The sequence below is a fragment of the Myotis myotis genome, unplaced genomic scaffold, assembly GCF_014108235.1.
Source record: "Myotis myotis isolate mMyoMyo1 unplaced genomic scaffold, mMyoMyo1.p scaffold_m19_p_3, whole genome shotgun sequence".
NCBI classification, from domain to species: domain Eukaryota; kingdom Metazoa; phylum Chordata; class Mammalia; order Chiroptera; family Vespertilionidae; genus Myotis; species Myotis myotis.
This window is the reverse complement of record NW_023416335.1, coordinates 172,353,953-172,378,591: the sequence shown is the minus strand read 5'-3', so window position 1 is coordinate 172,378,591 and position 24,639 is coordinate 172,353,953. Positions and strand designations below refer to the sequence as shown.

General features: G+C 39.6%; 1 protein-coding gene and 1 long non-coding RNA gene across 2 annotated transcripts in view; one reads left to right on the top strand and one right to left on the bottom strand.

Moving 5' to 3' along the window:
• LOC118651762 overlaps positions 1-18,939 on the top strand; it is a 29,461-nt gene extending 10,522 nt beyond the window's left edge. The window contains exon 4 of the long non-coding RNA XR_004966339.1: positions 18,821-18,939. This is a non-coding gene — a long non-coding RNA (uncharacterized LOC118651762). The remainder of the gene's footprint in view (positions 1-18,820) is intronic.
• Positions 15,479-24,639, bottom strand: part of ABCD2 (ATP binding cassette subfamily D member 2) — a 53,543-nt gene continuing 44,382 nt past the window's right edge. Inside the window, exon 10 of the mRNA XM_036301259.1 lies at positions 15,479-19,004. Coding sequence (XP_036157152.1) covers positions 18,785-19,004 — 220 coding nt within the window. The 3' untranslated portion in view covers positions 15,479-18,784. The remainder of the gene's footprint in view (positions 19,005-24,639) is intronic.

The window sequence follows — 24,639 nt, the reverse complement described above, 5'->3', positions numbered from 1 at the left end:
TATGTAATTAAGAAGAACTAAGTCTTCCCAATTTAGAGGAGAAGGAAAAGTTCAGTACAATCATTGATGCTTTTTTCTATGTTGATGTCTTTCTTATGAAGATTAAGGACCTCTTTACACCCATAATTCATATAGGTTGTCTATGGAGCTGTGAGTCCTACCTAATCCCCTGTTAAGGCACCCAAGGAAAAGGAATTTTCTTAATAATGAATTCTTTAGGCAGAATATGAAATAAAAGAGGGCATTTGTGACTAATAGTGACACTGGTATATAAAATAAATGCATTGTGTGGTATTTTAAAAATTATCCTTAGATTTAGTGAGGTTCCTATGAAATGATATCTCAGCTATTCTGTGGAAAATGAAAGTGAAAGGGTTATTGTGTTCACGCTAAACTAGACTTTCCCAAAAGACAGAAAAAGAGGAGACGTTTGTTTTGTGGGCTTCGAGTATGGCAGAAAGATCAACTGGGGGAAGTGTGAAACAGCCAAATGCTGCAAATCTTATTTTTAAAAGTAGCTAGCCAATAAAGGAATCTTTTAAAGAGCCCTTTTCAAATATTTTCACTTATTGATTGATGTGAGAGAGAGAGAGAGAGATGACGGGAGAGAGAGAGGAACATCGATTTGTTTTTCCACCCATCTATGCATTCATCAGTAGACGTGTGTGCCCTGACCAGGCATCAAACCCACAACCTTGGCATATTGGGACAATGCTCTAACCAACTGAGCTACCGGGCCAGGGCCTATAAAGAAAATGTTTTCTTTTAATTTATCTTTTTTGAAAAATATATTTTTATTGATTTCAGAAAAGAAGAGAGAGGGAGAGAGAGATAGAAACATCAATGATGAGAGAGAACCATTGATTAGCTGCCTCCTGCATGCCCCCTACTGGGGATCAAGAATCGAACCTGGGACCCTTCAGTCTGCAGGCCTACGCTCTATCCACTGAACAAAACCAGCTAGGTCTCTTTTAATTTATCTTTATTGTTGAAAGTATTACAGATGTCCCAAGAAATTTTTTTAAAAAATATATTTTTATTGATTTCAGGGAGGAAGGGAGAGGGAGAAAGATATAGAAATGTCAATGATGAGAATCATTGATTGGCTGCCTCCTGCATGCCTCCTACTGGGGATCGAGCTCACAACCTGGGCATGTGCCTTGACTAGGAATTGAACTGTGATCTCCTGCTTCATAGGTTGACGCTCAATCACTGGACCACACTGACCAGGCCCAATAAATATTTAATATGAGCCTTACTATTGAGCTTTAGGGATCAATGGAACCCCTAAATCATAAAGAAAATTGTATTTATGTCTACATTGGTCTTTCTAATCAGATTATTAAGGGGGTTTGGTGTTTCTTAGTTGGGACTATTGTTGCTATTTTGCATAGGATAATACTTCCCTGTGAGAGATTGTTCCAGGTTTTGAAGAACATATACCATCCCTGCAAGCCTGTCCATAATTGCTAGTAGTGAACCCTTAGTCTTTGTGACAACCCAAAACAATCCCAGTATTCACAAACACTCCCTAGAGCTCCTCAGGTTGAAAATCACCGGATATTACCTAACCCCAAGGAGATTAAGAAACATAGTTTTCCAAAGCTTTGATTGCTTTGTTTTTGCAAGAGATTTTCTTGCTTATGAGATGTTCTTACAGAGAATAGATGGGACTGGAAACCTCAATTCAGTGGATTAACAGGTATTGTGGGCGTATCTGAGAAAGAGAAGCAGGAGAGTTGAAAGAAGGCGGTTGTCAGGATGTGATATATCTGAATATAAGTTCAGAAGTTTAAGTCACTCCAGATGATGACAAGTTCATTTGTGGCCATGGAAGTGGATTGCATATGTGGGTGGAGGTGAATATCATCAGAGATGAAGAGGTCAAGGGACAAAATGACCATGTTGTTGGGTGAGTTATTCACACATACATTGAGAAGATTCAGGTTGATGGCAGGATGCTGGCTGAGAGGGAAACTCTATTAGGTAATAGAGCTTTAAAAAGTCCTGGCATTTGACATTTGAAAAGATAGTTGACATCTCTAATAGGAAAAATTAGAAAATAATAAGATATTATTTTTCACCACTTTGGTAAATATTCATAAATTGATATTATTCAGCACTGGGGACTGGATAGCAAATAGATATCCTAATGCTTCCTGAAAGGAATGCTACTGTCGTTTTGGTTACAGATTGGGAACTATCTATTAATTCTTCCATCCCACTTTTGAGAAACTATTCTGTAGGAACATAGTCACCATATAAAGGCCAAATGCAGGAATCTGTTTATAGCAGTGTACCAGTGGTTTCAAAAGCGCTGGTAACAAAATATCTATCGATATTAGGATGGTACATCCATAGTATGAAATGATATGCTTGTACTAAAAAGAATAATTTAGAAACAAGTGTTTAAAAAGCATGTATCTCTAATAAGTTAATTTTTTTAAAGTGTGAGTGTAAGAAATGTTCAAACCTATAGAGAGTTTTTATAGGAGTTTATTTGAGCCAAACTAAGGATATGCTGGGAAGCAAGACTTCAAATGCTCTAGAGAATGACAGTTTTGCAGGTTTTTAAATATATATATATATATCTGTATATATAAAAGCCTATGTGACTGTTATGACCGAATGACTGGAAAGACCGGTTGACCAGTTGCTATGACACACACAGACCACCAGGGGGAAGATGCTCAATGTAGGAGCTGCCCCCTGATGGCCAGTGTGCTCCCACAGTGGGAGCACCACTGAGCCAGAAGCTGGGCTCGTGGCTGGTGAGTGCAGCTGCGGAAGTAAGAGCCTCTCCCACCTCCACAGCAGTGCTACTGAACAACACAAAGTTGAGGATCTTGTGTGTGTGGGGGGGGGCAACAGAGTACCCCCCCGCAAGATCCCCAACTTTGTATTGTGCACCTGAGAGCGTCTCTTATCTGACTCTGAGTGGTGGAAAGCATCCAACATGACCCAGGGCATCCACTGGGGACTTCCCTACTGGCAAGGTATGACCCTGGCTGCAGAAGGGACATTTGGAAATATTTCTTCAGGAAGCTGCGGGGAGAAGGACAGACTCCCCATATGACTTCCCAGCAGCTCAAGGGGATGTGGAAACTCCCAGGGCATGTGGTCACGGGCTCCCAATTTCCTTTCAATGTGCAGGAATCTGTGCACGGGGCCACTAGTTTAGAATAAAGGAGGGAACCCGTGATTACATGAAGGTGGGAGAAAGCAAGTTACAGGATAGTTAACAAGACAATGCATGAGGGTGGTTACATTTTTTGAGGGGTCTGACTACTTCTGGCATTTCAAAGGTGTGTTAACCTAGATGCACAAGAACACTGAACAGACTTGCTGAAGGGAAAGATAAACCTTTTATAGACCTGGGGGGTGACTATCCACCATGATCTGCCCAGTCTGGAATTTGTGATCAGATCATCCTGTGAGTTTACCTTCAGTCAGATTTATTACAGAGCCTTCCCCTTTTCTTTATCCACAATGTTACAGAATTTTATATGGAGTAGGCAATAAAAAGGAAATAAATCCTACATATATTTGTATGAAAATAGAGAAAGTGTGTAGATTACCTAGCAATTTGTTCACATAGCATATATCATGGAATAGGATTGAAGGGAGAAGACTGATTATGAAAGCTCTCCTTATACACCTTGACTTTTTAAAAAATGTATATATATTTTTTATTTGAGAGAGGAAGGGAGAGGGAGAGAGAATCATTGATTGGCTGCCTCCTGCACACCCTATACTGGGGATCGAGGCCTCAAGCCCGGGCATGTGCCCTGACCGGGAATGGAACCATTACCTCTTGGTTCATAGGTTGACGCCAACAACTGAGCCACGCGCATGGAGCTATACCTTGACTTTTTGATTTGCTGTAAGTATGATTACTTTTACCATTAAAAACAAAACTACTATGATGAGCAAAACAATTTCCTCAAAAGAAATTGCAATCTTACAAAGGGATAAGAGAAATATACAAATAGCATAAAGAAGCAGAACAATTGATGGGCCTTGAAAGATCAATCAATAACCTATTGAGGGCATAGTCTATGCAAAGAACTCCATGAATTTCTCTCATGCCTAATAGTATTTCTAAGAAAAAAAATCAACCTATTCAAGTTTTTAATTCAGATATTCATGTAGAGGCTTTATTATAGTGAGAGCTACCTTACAGGAAATGTCCTTTTTTATAGGTAGCAGGGGCAAACATTTAAAAATTTAATTTAGAAAGTAGTAATCTTTAGTTTGGTAACAACTGACAAACAGTATTTAGAATTTAACAGACATTCCCAGGCACATGTCTTGTCACTGCCTGAGACATATCCTTAAAACTACTCAGTGTCTCTCTATTGCCTGGAACCAGTATAGTGTTTGTTAGGTCAGAGAGAGCCCAGGATCAGATACATGTGATGAGACAAGGGACTTCCCCTGGAATTTCTCACAGATCAACGTGCCAGACACAGATACCAGCTTCTTCTCCCTTAATCCACATACCCCCACACAGATACTGACTTCTTTCTGAATACCCCTGCCCATTCCCTGTGGCAGAGAATTCCTCAGCTCATGTCCCCACCCCTCACCCAACTGCAGCCCCTCACCCAACCGCAGTATAAAAAAAGCGCCCCCCTCCCTGTTGGCGTGAACCCACGTGCCCTGTCTTTTGGGGTACGTGGGTCTCCCAGGGACGCAGAAATAAACCGTTTCCTTTCCTTTCTTTTCTGATTCACTGGACTCTCTTTCTCGCGCCGCCTCCTGAGCCACCTAACCTAACAGTGTTTACCTAACACGGCCCACCCCTAGCCTTTGAATATAGTTATACTATTACAAGTCATGAAAATAGGCTTTTGGTTTTTGTTTTTCTTTTTTTAAAAAAAGCAGGTAAATTCTCTCTTAATCCAAGGTCCTGAGGAATTGCTGCATGTGAATATTGTTTTGCAGAATTGGGATATAGAAACGATTTCTTCAGCCCAAATTGTCATGCTATTGCTATTTTTTTTTTGCCTCTCTCCACCCATTTGAGCAAATGCATCATAGTTGGAACTATGAACCTGGGTGTCATCAGTGAACTCCACCCCTTACTTCCAGTTCCACAAGAACCATAAGTGGGTAAATAGGTGTGTGGTAGGGTGGTGGCCCTGTCACATTCATCCATCATATCCCTGCTTGTCCAGTTGTTGAGCCAACAGGAAGTTGCAATCGTGTAAGGAAAAAAGGCTAACTTTCTTCTAAAATATTTTTGTTAACTTTCGGAGAGAGAGAGGAAAGGGGAGGGAAAGAGAAACTTTGATGTGAGAGCAGCACATCACCCCCTACAGGGGGCTGTGCCCACAACTCGAATATGTGCCCTGACCAGAATTGAACCAGCAACCTTTTGGTGCCCGGGATGACTCCCAACCAACTGAGCCACACGGGCCAGGGCCATCTGACTAATTGTGAATGTTTCCAGCTTCACTTGGTATTTGAGGGCTCATTCTTTGGAATAAAATTCCAAACCGTGTAATATAAATTTCAAATTGTATGATTTGGCCATGTTATTTCATCCTCTGAGCCTCAATTTCTTTGCTTATAAAATAGCAGTTGTACCTTTTCCATCTAATTTTTATGAAGATTAAGTGAAAAAATATATGAAAAGTTTCTAGTGCAATGTCTGCTAAGAAAATATTGACTGCTTATCTCCTCATCTATCTTTTTCACACTGCCTAACCCTGACCTCTCATTTAATTTCCTCTCTTTGTCTGCTTCACTTACTTTCTGCCCTTCCTGGCCCTTTTTCTTCTCTAAATGGATGTTCTTTATTCTTAAACAATTATAATTCTTATTCCTTAATATTGTGCCCTCTTTAAAATTTAGCCACTAGAGGGCTACATAATAAGATACAATTCCACTCACACGGACTAATTTGGGAATCAGGATAAAAATGAAATAATCTGGGGGAATCAAATAATCATAGAATATTGAAGATAAATTAGAAAACATCTAATACAACACAATTTCAAAATAATGGAATTGGATATTTAAACAAATATGAACACGTAATTGTTATATTTTTAAATCTGCACTCTACCAATCTATATTTATAAATAAATTTCATTTTCTTTTGAAAGTTCCCTTACTTTCAAACCATTTCTACAAAAAAGGAGACATATGTGAGGGCAAATAAACCAGTTTTCAGATACTTTTTTTTTTTTTTAAGATATTTTATTGATTTTTTAGAGAGAGGAAGGGGGAGAGATAGAGAGTTAGAAACATCGATCAGCTGCCTCCTGCACACCTCCCACTGGGGATGTGCCCGCAACCCAGGTCCATGCCTTTGACCGGAATCGAACCTGGGACCTTTCAGTCCGCAGGCCGATGCTCTATCCACTGAGCCAAACCGGTTTCGGCTTCAGATACTTTTAGCAACAAAGATAGTTTGTAGATACTTTTAAAAATCAACTTTACATATTTAAAGTCTAAAATAAATCCACATAGACAGTAGAATAGAGGTGGGAAGGAGGAAGGATTTTGACCTTCTTTCTTTCTTTCTTCCTTCCTTTCTTTCTTTCTTTCTTTCTTTCTTTCTTTCTTTCTTTCTTTCTTTCTTTCTTTCTTCTTTCTTTCCTTTCCTTTTCTTTTTTTTTAAAATATATTTTATTGATCTTTTACAGAGAGGACCGGAGAGAGATAGAGAGTTAGAAACATCGATGAGAGAGAAACATCGATCAGCTGCCTCCTTCACATCTCCTACTGGGGATGTGCCCGCAACCCAGGTACATGCCCTTGACCGGAATCGAACCTGGGACCTCTCAGTCCGCAGGCCGACGCTCTATCCACTGAGCCAAACTGGTTTCGGCTCTTTTCTTTTTCTTTCTTTCTTTCTTTCTTTCTTTCTTTCTTTCTTTCTTTCTTTCTTTCTTTCTTTCTTTCTTTTCTTTCCTTCTTTCCTTCTTTCCTTTCTTCCTTTCGAGAGACCTATTAACCTGCAGGCAAAACCAATATGTGGTGTAAGGAGTCAACATAGTGGTTATACTGGGGGTGGGAAAATGGGGCTAGTGACTAGAAAGGAGCATCGGTGGGCTTTGCAGCACCTGCAATGCCCTATTTATGAACTTGTATGGTGATTAAACAGGTGTTGAGTTTGTGATCATGTATTGTGATGTATATTTTTGTTTTGTGCAATTTTCACTGGAAAACATTAAAAAAAAATTTTTTTTTCTCCATTAATGTTTAGAGAGTGGAAGGAGAGAGAGCAGAGCACGGGCCTCGACCTAGGCCAGGATTGAATCTGCAACCCAGGTACGTGCCCCTGACTGGGAATCAAACCCGCAGTCCTTTGGTGTTTGGGCCAACGCTCTAACCACTGTGCACCACATGCTAAAATTTTTTTTAAAGAATAGATTGATGGACCCTAGGCGATTTGAGTCCGTGGTTAGAGCCTTGTCCCATGGACTGAAGGGTCCTGGGTTCAATTCTGGTCAAGGGCACAGGTACCTCAGTTGCAGGCTCCATCCCCGGTCTAGTTGGGGCACGTGCCAGAGGCAACCAACCAATGTATCTTTCCCCCATCAATGCTTCTCTATCTCTCCCCCTCCCTTCCATTCTCTCTAAAAAATCTATGGAAAAAATATTCTCTGGTGAGGATTAAGGAAAAAGAAGATTGGTGGAATCTCAGTAAATGGATATATTAAGGTCAGTTAGAAAGCAATGGCTTAATCCAGGTGGGAGCAAACAATTTCTCCTTGAACCTTGCTAATATGGTGAAGATGGGAAGGAGACTTATTCAAGAGCAATTAATAAGGAGGAAAAATGTACAGGATTTCGTGGTAAATTAGGTATGGAGTGTGAGGATTGAGAAGGTGGCAAGGATGATTCCTAGAAACAACTGATTTAAGAAGCAAAAAGAAGCAGTCCTCTGTGAGAAGGTCGACATGCGTGAGGAGAAGTATAAGTTCTCATTTGGTAGCAGAAACGTAAGGAGCCAGACGAAGCCCCCCTGTGAGGAAAGAAGGAGGGAGGGTTGGTCTTGTTCAGAGAGCAGTGAAAATTTGAGAAAGTGGCTGTGGGGAGTGGAAGAGGGAGTGGTACTGAGACAGCTTTTGAAGTTGGTCATCAATTTAGCATGAACATTGTACCCTGAGGAGTGACTTGCTCCACCAGCACGCAGCTGCGCTTGTCCAGGCGTGAAGAGAACTGGTGATTAGGATCACGCGTGATTGGAGGTTTGCCAGATGGGTGTGATCAGTATCGTTTTGGGGTAATATGATAATTCAAAGTAGATCAATAAGAGATTGTCAGATCCCAATTTTCTATCTTCATGGTGAAGAAAGACAATGTTCAGGAGGCACCTGTCCTAGAGTTCCCTGGGAATATGGAAATTCACCTGAGAAGGGAAGGGAGAGGAGGAGGAAGGCAGCATGGTGGTCTTAAGTCTCCAGAATTACTCTACCCCTCTCCCTGCCAGTATACTTTCTGCTGTCACTGCAAACACAGTCACATATTACCATTTCCTCTTCCCTCTTATTATTTTTTGCTTCATTGTCTTTTTTCTCCAAATCCTTTTCTTTTCCGCAGGTCCTTTTCCCCTTTGCGTTGTGTAGGAAAAGGTAAGCATGAAGTGGACACACTCTAATTGAGCACGGGCCCTGGCAGATTTGGGACTGGAGAAAATACATTGAGAAGGATATGTGTGTTTCGGCTTTGTTGATATATTGGTTTATACATAAGACAGCAAGCTCATACAGTTTCAGTGACATGCGGACTAGCATCTGGACACTCGGCAAAATTGCTAAGAAAGCAGTTTAATTTTTGGCATGTGTTTATCTCCCTTTCTCCTGCTAATACCACCTTTATTTCTTTATTTATTCAGTCATTTATTCCACAAACATATATTGAGTAACTACTATGCATCAGACCCTGAGCTAGTTGTCTTTTAGCCACTCACACTTGGGGTCTGTCAACCCAAAAGAAAGGACCATTCCTTCCCCCTAAATTATTCCTCCCTCTCCCTTGACCCAATTAAAAACAACCATTTCCTAAGAGGCGGTGATTAGATTTTATTTAAATAACTCATACCGATATATGTGTAAATGATAATAACTATAAACATACGGTGAGATTGCTCCGAAGCACTTCGTAAATATGAATACATTTAATTCTCACCACCACTCTATGATTACCATTACTTTAAAAATGAGAAACCCGAAGCATGGAGACATTAAGTAACATGGTCTCAGGGAGATGGCAGAGGCAGGACTCAATCCAGGAGTCTTTCTCCAGAGCCTGTGTGTATGATCGCTACTCAACAGAGCCTACACGTCTGGCATGTGGTAGGCGAGAAGAGGTGCTGCATTCTAACAGGCTCTGATATGGGCTGGAGTTGAAATTTGTTTTCTGCTTTTTTAAAAAATTTATTTATTGATTTCAGAAAGGAAGGAAGAGGGAGCGAGAGATAGAAACATCAATGATGAAAGAGAATCATTGGTTGGCTGCCTCCTGCACACCCCATACTGGGGATTGAGGCTGAAACCTGGGCATGTGCCCTGTCTGGGAACCGAACAGGGAATCAAACTGTGACCTCCTGGTTTACAGATCGAGGCTCAACCACTGAGCCATGCTGGCTGGGCTGCTTTCTGCTTTGAAATGATCCTTTTGTTCTCATGGGCAGGAAGGTCTCCAGTGGTTATTAGGTTAGGGTTATGCTATTGGTATTGAATTTTGTATAAACATGAAAGACTGTAAAAAATCTATTGATGACTCTCATTTGAGAAAAGACTACTTTACGGTCATTGAGATGGATAAAAATGAAGGTATAAGATCTTTGAATTACTGGGCCTGTTCTACGTGACTTCAGGAGAGTTGAGAACGACCCAGAGAAGCAGGAAAAGGAAGGATGTATATATACATTTGGGATATCAGAGAGAGAAAACATGTGGCCAGGTGGACAGTCAATGTGATATCTAATTTCTACTGAATCAACGAATTAGAAGAAATGTTTCCAAAACGTTTATAATCAGCATCCTGTTGGGAGGAGTAAGCAAATGTATTACTTCCTAACTTGTTTTGGAGAGGAGGGAAAAAGAGTGAATGGAGGAAATAGTATGAAATTTTCAAGATGTTCAATTTTTCTTTCAGCAGAAAAGAAAAAAAAAATAAAGCTGTACTTCAGTGTGCCTTTAATAACAAGGATATGAAGGAGAGGGTGCACTTTTTACATCTCTCCCTTGGTGATTTCATTCATTCTCATAAGTTCATTTTCATTCATATACTTTTTCTTTTTTTTCTATTTTCTTCATTTATTCACTCACTCATTTATGCACCTATTGAACAAATATTCCCCCCACCCATAAATATGTTTTTATTGATTTCAGAGAGAAAGGGAGAGGGAGAGAGAGATAGAAACATCAATGATGAGAGAATCACCAATCAGCTACCTCCTGCACGACCTCTGCTGAGGACAGAGCCTGAAACCTGGGCATGTGCCCTAACCGGGAATCGAATTGTGACCTCCTGGTTCATAGGTCAATGCTCAACCACTGAGCCACACCAGCTTGGCTGAACAAATACTCTTTAAGGGTCCCCATTAGTTATGCATTATTCTAGGTGCTGTGAATACTGCAGTAAATAAGATAAGCAAGAATCCTGGCCCATAGGGTTTATAGCATAAGAAGGGCAAGGGTCATAGGCAGAGAGAATCAACTAATAAGTGAATAAGTGGAGAAATAATAAGTTGCATAACTAAAACTGATGGATGTGATAGAGGGGGAGTGGTTAAGGGGGGTCTTTTATTTGAATAGCCTGAGATGATTATGTGACAAATGAATTGCCGGGAGCCGGTCCATGCTTGCTGTTTCAAGGGACCGGCATATATGGCATACTGTTCTTAATATGTTTGCTCACCTTCTTGGCACTATGTGTTTTAACCAAGGTCTCTGAGAAAGGTTGTTTCCCAAGGTAGGGTTTTCCCCCTGAAGTTAGGGAGGGAATAAAACCTCTTAACTAAGTGCCAGGCGGGTAATTAATCACTTTAACTATGAACAATCATGCTTAAGCTACATAATCTTTACTCCCTGGAATGGAGATAAGAAACGCCCTAACCTTTGGAATAGAGATTGATAGGATTGAATCAACTGGTATAAATACAGATGTAACAAGACAGCAAGAGTCAGAACTTAGAATACAGAGCTTAGAACACAGAACTAAGAACACAGAACCTACACAGAACCTACAGACAGAAGAACGTCGCTGGAGAGAACATGGCAAAAGATCCTGGACTGAACCTGACTACAGAAATTGGCAAGAGAACCTGACTAGAACCTGGTGACTGAACCTGGCTGGAGAACCTGGACAGAACCTGGCTGGAGAACCTAGCGAGGGAACATGGCTACAGAACCTGGCTGGAGAACCTAGCAAGACAACATGGACACAGAACCTGGCTGCAGATCCAAACCAGAACTTCGCTGGAGATCCAGACCAGAACTTGGCTGGAGATCCTGGCTAGAGATCCTGGCTAGGCTGCTGATCAACTGAACGCTGTCTCTGTGTCATTCCTTCTTCGCCGACTCCATCCACACCTTTGGGGACCCCTGGACCTGCTGGGGTTGGACCCCGGCAATGAATAAATAAATGAATGAATGGAGAAAATAGGTACACAAATCTATATATAATATATATAGCCTAAGCGACAGTTATGACTGGATGACTGGCTGATAACTACGATGCTCACTGACCACCACGGGGCAGACGCTCATAGCTGCCCCCTGGTGGATAGTGCGCTCCCACAGCCAACCTCTCACGGCTGGCCAAACTCCCTAGGTCCCTCTCCCAGGCCAGCCCCAATGGTGACTGGGCAAGATGGCCCTGATCGGCCGGGAGGGGCCCCACTTGTGCACAAATTTGTGCACTGGGCCTCTAGTGAGTAATAAAAGGTAGCGAGAGATGCTAATGATAGTGTTTCAAATAAAGTGCTGTGTAAGCATAAATGAAGAAAACGTATGTAACTAGAAAGAATTTAGAACATTCTTAAAGCTAGATAGGGTTTTGATAGATGAATATGACAAAGACATTTCTGACTGAGAAAACAAAATGAAAAGAAAAAAAGTAAAAGGGGACACCTGCCATATACAGCCAAGGGAATGAGGAGCAGAGAGGCGAAAGGCAGGTAGGGGGAAGCAGCTTTTTGGAAGCAGAGGAAACAGATTGAAGCCATCTCGTAGTGGGCCTTAAGAAAAAGTTTTAATTAAAAAAAATTATCCCAGGCAAGGAACTTGACTAGACCTTTCTCCAAATAAGATATGCAAATGGCCAGCAAGCATATGAAAAGATGCTCAACATCACTAATCATCAGAGAAATGCAAATCAAAATTAAAATGTCATACCACCTCACACTGATTAGGATGGCTACTATATGAAATAGCATGTTGGTGAGGATGAAGAGAAATTGGAACTCTATGCACGGTTGGTGGGATTGTAAAATGGTGCAATCTCTATGGAAAAGAGTAGGGAGGGTCCTCAAAAATACTAAAAATGGAACTAGCATATGATCCAGCTGCCCCACTTCTGAGTATATATCCCAAAGCATTGAAAGCAGGGTCTTAAAGAGATATTTGTATGTCCATGTCCATAGCAGCACCATTTATAATAGCCAAAAGGTGGGAGCAACCCATTCTATCAACACAAGAAAAGACAAGCAAAATGTGGTATATATGTACAATTAAATATTATTCAGCCTAAAAAATGAAGAAAATCTTATCATATGCCACAATATGGATGAATGTTGAAGACATTATGCTAAGTGAAATGAGCCAGTCACACACACACACACACACACACACACACACACACACACACCAAATTCTGTGTGATTCCACTAGGATGAGGTAGCCAATGTGGTTAAATTAATAGAAACAGAACATAGAATAGTGTTTACCAGGGGTGGAGGAGAGGGAAGTAGGGAGCCTGTTTAATGGGTATAGAGTTTCAGATTTGTAAGATGAAAAACTCCTAGAGATCTGTTTTACAACAGCGTGAGTGTACTCAACACTGATGAAGCATACACTTGAAGATGGTTCGGAGGGTAAATTTAATATGTTTATCAATAAAAAAATTCAGTTAATTTCTCAAAATTGTTATGTTACTTTTGTATTAAACTTCTAAGAAGTTGTATGTGCATGTGTGAGTGTGTGTTAGGTTGCAGGAAAATATGTATCTGCTTGGATCTACATTAACCTCATTTCTCTAAACCCCACCTATATGTATCCTTGAAACTTGTCCCATATTAAGTAATAAGCTCGTCTAACCAAGGGGACTTTGACACTCACTTCATCAGTCTTCATCACTCTTGAATGATCATTATCTGCATGTTGCAAAAGATCCCATTATATAGGGTGTCCCCCCAAAATGTATACACACACTTTGAATAATTATAAAGGCAGTGCTTATTAAAATGCACTTCATTTAAAAAATTGAGCTATCAGCTGTTAAAGTGTGTATATATTTTTTGGGAACACCCTATATTATCTTCCCAATAAAATGCCATCTGATCATAGGACCTTTCTGCCTCATCTTTATGTGAGTCCTGAGACATTTTTCTAGTGTAAGATTTTCTAATTTTATACATTTACATAATGTCTAGGCCCAATACATATTAATTATTAAATTTAATGTATTCAACATATGAAAATTAAATATTTGATATATACTAGTAAGCTTGCCTCCTATTTATATGGATTAAAATAACTATAATTAAATAATATAAACAAGTAAATGTTTAGTGTTTATTTCATTGCCTCATTACTGCATATTCTATTTTATAGGTATTAAAGCTCATAAAAACACACAAGGTGAATAATTAATCACCTTATCTTCTACACTGGGTCACAAGTACTGAGAGAGAGCACATAACTTTAAATATGTTTAATTTTGGAAGCCTTGTGTATTCACTTTTGTATTGATTTAAAAAATTTTCTTGCTTTTGAGAGCTTTCCTACTATAGATACCTGCATTTTGTGTTAACACAAGAGAGATACTTTTCATTGTACAAAACTGGCTCACTTTATGCAATCTGAACTTGAGACGCTAATGAATGTTTCTCAGGTTTTAAGATAATATGCTAATGTATGGGAGCACCTACTGGTGAAGGATGATACAGTCCTAAAGACTGATTTTATTGGACCTATAATTTAGACCAAGTTGAGGAGCATGAGAATTATGAAGCCTTTAAGTGTGTAATCAAGGAACCCTGCTTATTGCTTGAATGTTGCACCAGAGTGGTCTAAGGCAGGAAATACAAGAATTGAGAAGATACTACATAACAAATATGTCATTTAGATGGCACCGCAAAATCTAATAGGAATATGATTATTTGGTATTGATGTACTAAAATGTTTCATGAGGCTGAGACCAGGTCTGCCTTATTCACTTCTGAGTCCCGAGCACAATAACTGGTGATCTTGAAAATGTTAGTAAATATTTACTGAATGAATGTTAACCAGTCTGGACATTTTTTCCTCAAAACATGTTAAAATTTGCTTTTTGTCTTCCTCTTATAGGACTGCTTCCATCATTTATAATAAAAACAATGAAAAATACAATTTGTGTAATGTCCAGATAAATTTCTTTTAGATGAAAAAAATGCATTTGTTTGGTTAACCAGAAAGTTTGAACCAGTTAAAAATATACTTACAATTTTAGGGTTAAAAACAAATAATGAAACTGACCTAAACTAATTAAAAGGAAGGTGATGGGGAGTTCCATAGGCTTTGTAACCAAATATTATTAGGTTCAAATTTCAGCTCTATAGCTTTGTGGCTGTATGAGGTTGGATGAATTACTTAGCCTTTCTGTCTCGACTTTCCTCTCATTGTATATACAATGCTTTGTGCCTTCTTTCTTGGTAAATAATAGATTAGTAGCTATTGGCTTTTTTCTCTGAGGGTGCTCATTTTCCTAATTTTCACTGTAAGCTTCTTGGGACAGGGAACATATTTTATTTATTCCTAGATCCTAGCACAGTGACTGGCATAGGTTGACACTTAATAAATGTGTGTTGAATTAATAAAGAAAATAAATATTTAAGCAAATCCTTGGTGACTATTGTGCAAAGTCCTACATAAGGTTGTACAATATTCAACTTGTAACTGAGGTGTATGGAGACAGATACCTGACAGAGTCACTTAAAATACAGAAATAGGGCATTTTCAACCCCTGGAATTCCTTTGATTAATCAAGGTTGTTTTTTTCATGAAGCTTAAGAAATTCACAAGGAATGTTGAGCTTAAGGAACTGCACATGGGACAGAGACTATATTATAATGCATTCACACCCAGACACATTCTAGTTTAGCTACGTAGTGATTTTTACCATTAAGGACATTTTTTCTCATGTGCTTTCATTAACACAACCCCTGCCGATAAGCATAGATAACTGGTTTTGAAAATTTCAGATTAAAAACTGTAAAGCAGTTTTATATTTAGTCATCAGGAGACACCAACAATGAAGAAGGGATTTGTTTTTAATAAAAATATTTTATACACCCACCTGAAAATTCTCATGTGGCAAATAGCACACGTCCAACTCTAGAACATACTGGACATTCCTAAATGTGCATCAGCAGAAATGTAAATACCCTGGGTTAGGTGAAAGGACCTTACACTTCCACATGTGGATAAATCTTGCTCATAAAGTATCAAAGGCATCTCTTTCCATCAATGGTTTAATAATCATGACCATTTTCTGCACACATCAGAAGTATGTAACATTCTCTGGATTTGGGTTCGAATGTGTAACCAAGTTTTCTAGGCTTATGGAATTAAAAACTATTCCAGGTCTTAACAAATTCTTATTGCCAAATATGGAATCATACTTGGAACCAAAGTCACAAATAAAAAACTAATGTTCATTTTTTACCTTCACTGGCAGAGCAAAATTTGACACAAAAACCAAATTACTATCAAGGGAAAACCATTCCCATTGTAAACAAATGTAAACTTGGGTTGAATTTCAAGATATATCATTCTCCTTGAGATTACTGGGAAGGGATTTTTACACAATATCTTGTTTGCAAGAACACATACTATTTTAAACTCATGCTTGGCATAACACTACATGCTGTAGAAATAGAATGCAACATTTTCACCAAATGCAAGTTATTTTCCAAGTTTAAAAATTAACCAAAGTGCACATTAAGAATCAAGCTTCATAAGCTTGCAGCTTTCTCTGACAAACAAACAAACAAAAACAAACAAACAAACAAACAAAGAAGTCAATAGTTTGGGAAAATAGATAACATGGTTTCAAAGTAGTTTGAAAATTAAAGTATATTTTCTTTTTCCGTTCCTCATCTATTCCTTGTTATATTCAAAGATGGTTATTTTGCTTCTTAATCTTGTTCATATTTTTTATAAAATATAAGAATAGTAAAATATGGTATATGTTATATAGTACATAAATAGAAATTCAAATCACAGATATTTTTCCTCTCCAAATTAGAGGATATTGGTCCTAGAAAAAAATTCAGAAAATAAAGAGGCACAAAAAGTTCATGGAAAACATGTTTCTGTTCAACTTTAACATTTAAATTATAGTGTGTGTAATTTTTAGTACAAAATTTTAAACATCCTTGAATCCTGTACATATAAATGAGTCTTATTTACTTCAGCTCATTGGTAGGATATATTACATAATTACAAATCTAATATTTGTTTTGGCATTTTGCTCAAAGTTTTAAAACATAATATATTGGGTCCTAAAGCCTTTATTTTTCAAATTATGAAAATTAAGGCATGAAAATTATACATATGTTTCAAATGAGGACTTTTCATTTTCCCTTAAAAGTTAACTTATGGATGCTTGCCTCAGATTTTCCCCCAAAGCAGTATAAACTGGATAACTGCTAACATAGAAATTATCGTTAGTGGGTAATTTTTATTAAGTTTAAATTTTGGTTCTGTGCTTATTCCTAAACCTTTGATACTTGCCTCGCTTTTATAAAAGAAGTAGTATTAACTGACAAGTGAATAAATGAGTAGCTAACTATACTAAAAGAAAAGGTTAGAGGTACTGATTATGATTTTATATTGCATTCCTTCATATAAGGTAGTTACATTTATTGATGATTTCAAGTGTCCTAGTTAGCATGGCAGAAATTGAAAATGTCATGATGTTCTCCCTCAATAATCAAGAATGACTTCCAGGTACCCTAACGCCTGAAAAGTCTGAGAATCACTGACTTAGCAACTATTAGGCCTGTCTCTAAATATGCAAATAAGATTCTAAACCACTAACAGCTGATCACTACCCCCCTTTTTTTGTCCCCTGGCCTAGCAACATGGTGGTATAGACAGTAAGATGAAAATGGCAGGCCTGGTTTTTGTACTTCAAACTCGAGGGCACATGAATAGATAAGATTTATTTCCTATGACTATTCCTACGCAGATTCTTTCTCATTATGTTCAATAAATATTAACTTTACCTACAACACAATTAATTCCCCTTCTGATTGCTGTCTGTGGAGGTAACTTAATATTATGAGTGCATAGTTGCTAAAAGATTTGCTAACTTTCTTGGCTCATTTTAAACCACAGACCAATGACTTAATTTCCATACATTGTAAACAATAATCAAATAACAATGTTAACATTACCAAATTTATTTTTCCCCCATATCTCATCTAACTTTTATTGATATTACAGCCCAGTTAGATTTTAAGGATAATAAGAAGTGGAAATAGCACTGAACCAGGGCATGAGGAGAACTTCATTTGATCCCTGGATCTGTTCCTAAATAAAATGCATAATTAGGGCAAGTTTTTCATTTTTTTCAGAGCAAATTAAGAAAAACAGTATCTGTCTCAAAAGATTGCCACAGGATGAAAATAAAATGATGTGAGAATTGTAAACTATAAAGTGTTATTCCATTGGATGCTATTACTACTATGATTTAGATTCCTATATTCTATTATTATAGTGCTGTTTTTAAAATGTGGTAGACTCCTTTGTGCACAAAAACGAACTAAGTATTTCTGAACAGAAGTTGTGATAGATAATGCTGCCAAGTAAAGTAACAGGCTGAGACAAACATCGCTTAGAAACTCCTTTTCTGTATTGGCAATTCTCTTTAAAATGAAAGAACGGATTAACAAATATGTAAGAGTTTCATGAAAACTAATTTGGTATGTGCCCACATTAAGACACTCATAATAACCTAAAATTAAAAATATGGCATTGTATACATAGATAGCCAGGCTTCTTCCTTTTAGCCATTGCCATTAAAAGAGTTTTTTCATATTCAAATTATTGATCAAACTGTCAGCTATTTTGTGCACAGATTTAATTGACCACTAGCAATGATGAAACTGAATTGTAGCTATTAAACCTAATAACCATAAATAGACTGAAATGTTATTCAAACTTCTAATTTTATGCATCTGATTTCAACCCAAATGCTGCTCTTAAGTTGTTCTGTTCTGAAGATTCCTGCCACATTTGTTAAGGACTTCAAGCACATCACATACACATAGTAAATTGGGTATTCACCATTAATTCACTTAGAAAACCCTGTTTTACAGGTGAAATAGGTTTTCACCAGGAATTAGTACAAGCCATGTTGACTAATCTTACATAATGCATTTGCTTATTTTCTTCTGAAAAGTCAGGTCATATTTTTCCTTGATGCTAAAATCTTACAAAATATTTCTTACTGCTTTTTTCTCTGTGCTTAGCTTAACACAATGCATGCACTTACAACAGAGTGTCTCTGAGCCTTTACCTAAAAATAAACTCTTAAAACATGTCAAAACAAATTATGATGTTTTATCTTCATTTTTGATTGTTTTCAGCACTGAGTCTTCACCCAAAATTTTACATAGTTCATCGAGTCTCTGCTGCATTTTGGGAATTCCAGCTAGCTGAGATTCTAGTTTTTGTTTTTCTTCACTCAGTGTTAAACGGACTGCAGTATTCAATTGTTCAAAGCGCCAACCTCCTTCACCATCAAACTGTAATAAATGAGTGTGGTATTTCCTGTATAATCAAAGTGAAATAATATTATTAGCAATAATTGTGAAAAGCGATTTTAGTTATAGATTTATCATTCTAATTGATTTCCAAAAGTAAATTTTATGTAAGATGCCTATTTTACATTTGATTTTCAAGAATCCCTCAAGAGGTTAAATTTTGTGATTTTTTTTTTTTACCCCAAAACTCATTAATCGCTAGGAAATTCTACTGTTTATGTTAAATTTATTTTATATCTGAATAGTTATGAATTGCAACATGCTGTTGCATCTATTTAATTTATTTTTATAACCTACTATGGCTCCTGAATAAATATCAAAACATACTTAGAATGGGAATAAGGAAAGGATGCTGAGGGGGGAAAAGTAAACATTTTAAAGTTTATATACAGAAAAAAACTAAGAAAGATAAAAGAAAATATGATTCCAATTCATTAATATACAATCCTTTGAGAATGAATTATTCATTATTCTACATAAACATTTCTCAATAATTAAAATTTTTAAACATTAAAAAACCAAACTTTTTGATATAAATCTTTTAAAGCTATATCTATGCCTCCATATAATTTAATCTCTTTTCTCGTGGCTCAGGTTCATACTTAGGAACTTTAGAGAAGTAAAGAGACGATTTTATTAATGAGCCAGCAGACACTCCATCCTCTCCTACAAATAGGCTAGGTCACCAGTCTCTGGGATCTGTGGGGCTGCCTGGGGGAGTACTGCTGGCAGAGTTGGCCTCACATGGCTGAGCCACTGAATTTTATCACTGTGCTGAAGTGGCCCATGTTCTTACATGCCCTCAGTTTTTCTGTCTTTCCCTTATAGTTTTTCTCAGTTCTTATTCCCCTCTAGGGTCTCATCTGTCATTATTTACTATGATCAGTGGACTTATTTTAGTAGCTTTTATGGTTTTTTTAATTGCTATGATTCATATACCATAAGTTCATTCCTTTACAGTGTAAAATTAATGATTTTTAGTATATGCACAATCTCATGCAACCAGCACCACTATCCAAAACCAGAATATTTTCTCCCCCCACTCCCCTCAAATAAACCCCATACCCATTAGTGGACCTTCCCCATTCTGCTCGGCCCCTGCCAATCACCAATCTCCTTTCTTTTTATGGATATGCCTATAATGGTCATTTCATATGCATAAAATCATATGATATGTGCCTGTTTGTGACTGGCTTCTTTTACTTAACAAAATGATTTCAAAGTTCATCTAATTGTAGCATATGTTAGTACTTTATTAGTTTTTATGGCTGAATAATATTCCATTGTATGTTATTGCACATTTTTAAAAATCTATTCATTAACTGATTTTCATCCCACGTTGGCTGGATGATTTTAACATGATGGAAGATGGAGAAACTAAGCTAGGTTAAACTATGTCTAAAAGACTAAAATCACTCTCAAGCTGAAGGTTGAAGTTCAAATGTTTGTTAACATGTGGCGGGGATTAATGATCTTTTTCACATACTTTTGAGGTTTTTCACATGCTATATTTAGGTTTTTTAGTTTTCAAAACTTTGACCTCCCAACAGGTGGGGACCTCACAAAAATTAAATGGTAAACAATATAGTTCTATGTCAAAGGGAAAAAAGTGAAAATGCTGCTATTAAAAGATGAGAGCTAAAATAAAAGTAATGAAAAAGCAAAGGAAGGATTATCATACAAGAAAGAGAAATAATGGTAAAAATATCATTTTTAAAATTTCATTCTCAACTTTTCTCGGGCCTTCCTAACCTTGGATCCACAACAGGGAGCAATTTTAGGATGTAGGTAGTTCAGATCTTGGGCAACCTGTATCTCCAATGTATAAGAAAGATTTGGCTCATTATTCCAGTCCTACAACATTATTTGATTTCTACATGGAAGGAAGAAACTATATAGTTTCAAAAGTGTGTTCCAGATTATAGGCTAAAATAATATTTCAGGGTTTATCTTAGAGGAATTTAAAAGAAGCTACTGTATTAACTGAGGCTCATGGGTAATAATCGGCAGACTTCCTGCACAAATAGGATAAAGCACAGGAAAGTGGTAATTAAAGAGCTGTAATTCTATACAGGAACCAAATAATTTAATAAGCCTCTCTAATTTTTGAACACTTCCGAAACTAGTATTGATTTTAATCTCTACAAACAAAAATTACCCATTTGTTGTTATGGTGGAAAATATAATGTATCTTTTCCCTCTTCTGAAATCTTTTCAAGGGAAATAAGAATTTCATCTAGGGAGAACGAATAATCATAAATGATATTCAATCATAAATTGACTAAACTAATTCATAGAGCAGAGCTAAAATGATTTTAGTTTCATGAATAAATATAGTGTGGGTAGCTGCAATTAAAATGTGTTTTTTTTCCCAGCGGGCGTGGCTCTGTGGTTGAGCATCAACCTATGAACCAGGATGTCATGGTATAATTCCCGTTCAGGGCATATGCCTGGGTTGTGAGCTTGATCCCTAGTCGGGGGCAGCTGACCAATGATTCTCTTTCATCATTGATGTTTCTATTTCTCTTTCCCTCTCCCTTATTCTAGGAAATCAATAAAAAATATTTAAAAAACCAAACATGTTTTTCTTGTTAAAAGGTATAAAATTATGGATTTTGTTACTTGCTTAAAATACTATTTGTCCACTACACACCTGTTAGAGTGGCCAAAATCTAGAACACTGACAATGCCAAGAGCTAATGGAGCTGTGGAGCAACAGGAAATCTATTTCACTGACAATGGGAATGCAAAATGGTACAGCCACTCTGATAGTTTCGCAGTTTCTTACAACAATAAACGTACTCTTACCATACAATCCAGCAACTGTACTCTTTAACACTGACCACACAAAAACCTGCGTATGAATGTTCATAGCAACTTTATTCATAATTGCCAAAATTTGGAAGCAACCAAGATGTCCTTCAGTAGGTGAATAGATAAAGTGTGTAAATCCAAACAATGGAGTACTATTAAGTGCTAAGAAGAGCTATTTAGCCATGAAAAAACATGGAGGAAATGTAAATGAATATTACTGAGCAAAAGCAAGAAATGGACAAGGCTACAAACTGTGCAATTCTAATTATATGACATTCTAGAAAAGGCAAAACTATGGAGACAGTAAAGCTCAGTGGTTTCTAAGAGGTAGGGGAATGGAGGGAGGAACAGGCAGAACACAGAGGATTTTTAGAGCAATGAAAATATTCTGTATAATACTATAATGGTGGAGACATCTATATATACTAGAGGCCCAGTGCACGAAATTTGTGCACTGGTAGGGTCCCTAGTGGCTGCCAGCTGCCAGCTGGGGTCTCCCTTCCCTGGCTGCCGGCTGCCAGCCAGGGCATCCCTTCATTTCCCGCTGCCCCCTGGTGGTCAGTGCACATCATAGCAAGCAATCATACTCCTGGTCAGTCAAACTCCTGAGGAGACACTTTGCATATTAGGCTTTTATATCTATAACTAGAGGCCCGGTGCACAAAAATTTGTGCACTCGGGGAGGGGGGGAAGGGGGTCCCTCAGCCCAACCTGTGCCCTCTCACAGTCTGGGACCCCTCGGGAGATAACGCCCTGCTGGCTTAGGCCTGCTCCCGGGTGGCAGAGGGCAGGCCCAATCCCTAGGTGCAGCCCCTGGTTGGGCTCAGAGCAGGGCCGATTGGGGAGTTGGGGCGCCTCCCCATGTCATGCACAGAGCAGGGCGGATCAGGAGGTTGCGATGCCACCCTCAGTGACGCTCATGGTAGGGCCGATTGGGGGGTTGGGGCACCACCCCCTGTCACACTCAAGGCAGGGTTGATGGGGAGGTTGCGGCACCACCCCCTGTCATGCACAGAGCAGGGCCAATCAGGGGGTTGGGGCGCTGCCCCCTGTCACGCACAGAGAAGGGCCCATCAGGGGATTGGGGCTCCGTACCCTGTCACGCACAGAGCAGGGTTGATCAGGGGGTTGGGTAGCTCTCCCCTGTCACGCATGAGCAGGGCCCATCAGGGGGGTTGGGGAGCTCCCCCCTGTCACGCACAGAGCAGGGCCCATCAGGGGGTTGAGGAGCTCCCCCCTGTCACTCACAGAGTAGGGCCGATAGGGGAGTTTGGGCACTGCTCCCTGTCACACACAGAGCAGGGTGGATCAGGGGGTTGGGGCGCCGCCCTCTATCACCCACAGAGCAGAGCCGATCAGGGGGTTGGGGTGCCGCCACTGTCACACTCAGGGCAGGGCCAATGGGGAGGTTATGGCTCTACCCCATCACACACAGAGCAGGGACCGTGGCGGGGGGTGGGGGGAGTTTGGGGCGCTGCCCTCTATCACCCACAGAGCAGGGCCAATCAGGGGGTTGGGGTGCCGCCACTGTCACACTCAGGGCAGGGCCAATGGGGAGGTTATGGCTCTACCCTGTCACACACAGAGCAGGGCCTGTGGGGAGGGGGGGTTGGGGCGCCGCACCCTGTCACACACAGAGCCACAGGGAGATCAGGGGGTTGGGGAGCTCCCCCGTATCAGGCACAGAGCAGGGCTGATCAGGAGGTTGGGGCGTTTTCTCCTATCACGAACAGAGCAGGGCGGATAGGGTGGTTGTGGCCCCGCCCCCTGTCACACACAGAGCTGCAGGGAGATCAGGGGGTTTGGGCGCTGCCCCCTGTCACGCTGATCCCGGTGCCGGGAGGCCTCTAGGCTCCACTGATCCCGGTGCTGGGAGGCATATTACCCTTTTACTATATAGGATAGAGGCCTGGTGCATGGGTGGGGCTGGCTGGTTTGCCCTGAAGGGTGTCCTGGATCAGGGTGGGGGTCCCCACTGGGGTGCCTGGCCAGCCTGGATGAGGGGATGATGGCTGTTTGCAGCTGGTCACAGACCCTCAGGGTGGGGGTCCCCACTCGGGTGCCTGGCCAGTCTGGGTGAGGGGCTGAGGGCTGTTTTCAGTCTGGCGGGTGACTGAAGCTCCCAACTGCTCCTTTTTTTCTTTTTTCTTTTTATTCTGGGCCAGCATTAGCTCTGGCTCCAGCTCTGAGGCCTCTGCTGCTGAAAGCAGGTATCTGGTTTGTTTGGGTTCTATAATTGAAACAATTTATAACTCTAGCTCTGAGATCCCGGTGGGCTGAAAGCAGGTTTCTGGGGTTTTGTTTAGCTTCTATATTTGTTACAATGTTTCTTAAACTGCAAGCTCAGAGGCCAGCAAGGCAGGCGGGGAATGTTGGAGTCCTCCGTCACTGAAGCAAGCAAGCCCCATGTTAGCTTGAAGCTGCCTGGCTGCCGGCCGCCATCTTGGCTGGCAGTTAATTTGCATATCACCCTGATTAGCCAATGGGAAGGGTAGCGGTCGTACGCTAATTACCATGTTTCTCTTTTATTAGATAGGATAATAGAAGTGTAATATGCTAATTAGACCAGACAGCCAAATGACCTTCCGGATGTCCTTCTGGGTGACCTTCCGGATGAAGCTGGGGCTGCAAGGGCTGAGGCAAGCTGCCACGGCTGCTAGGGCCGAGCCCCTTGCACAAATTTCATGCATTGGGCCTCTAGTATATAGATAACAGCCTAAGTGACTGTTCAACCATTTGATCGGTAGCTATGATCTGCACTGACCACCAGGGGGGCAGACACTCAATGCACATGCATGGAAACATGGAACAGACTGAAGAATCTCAGA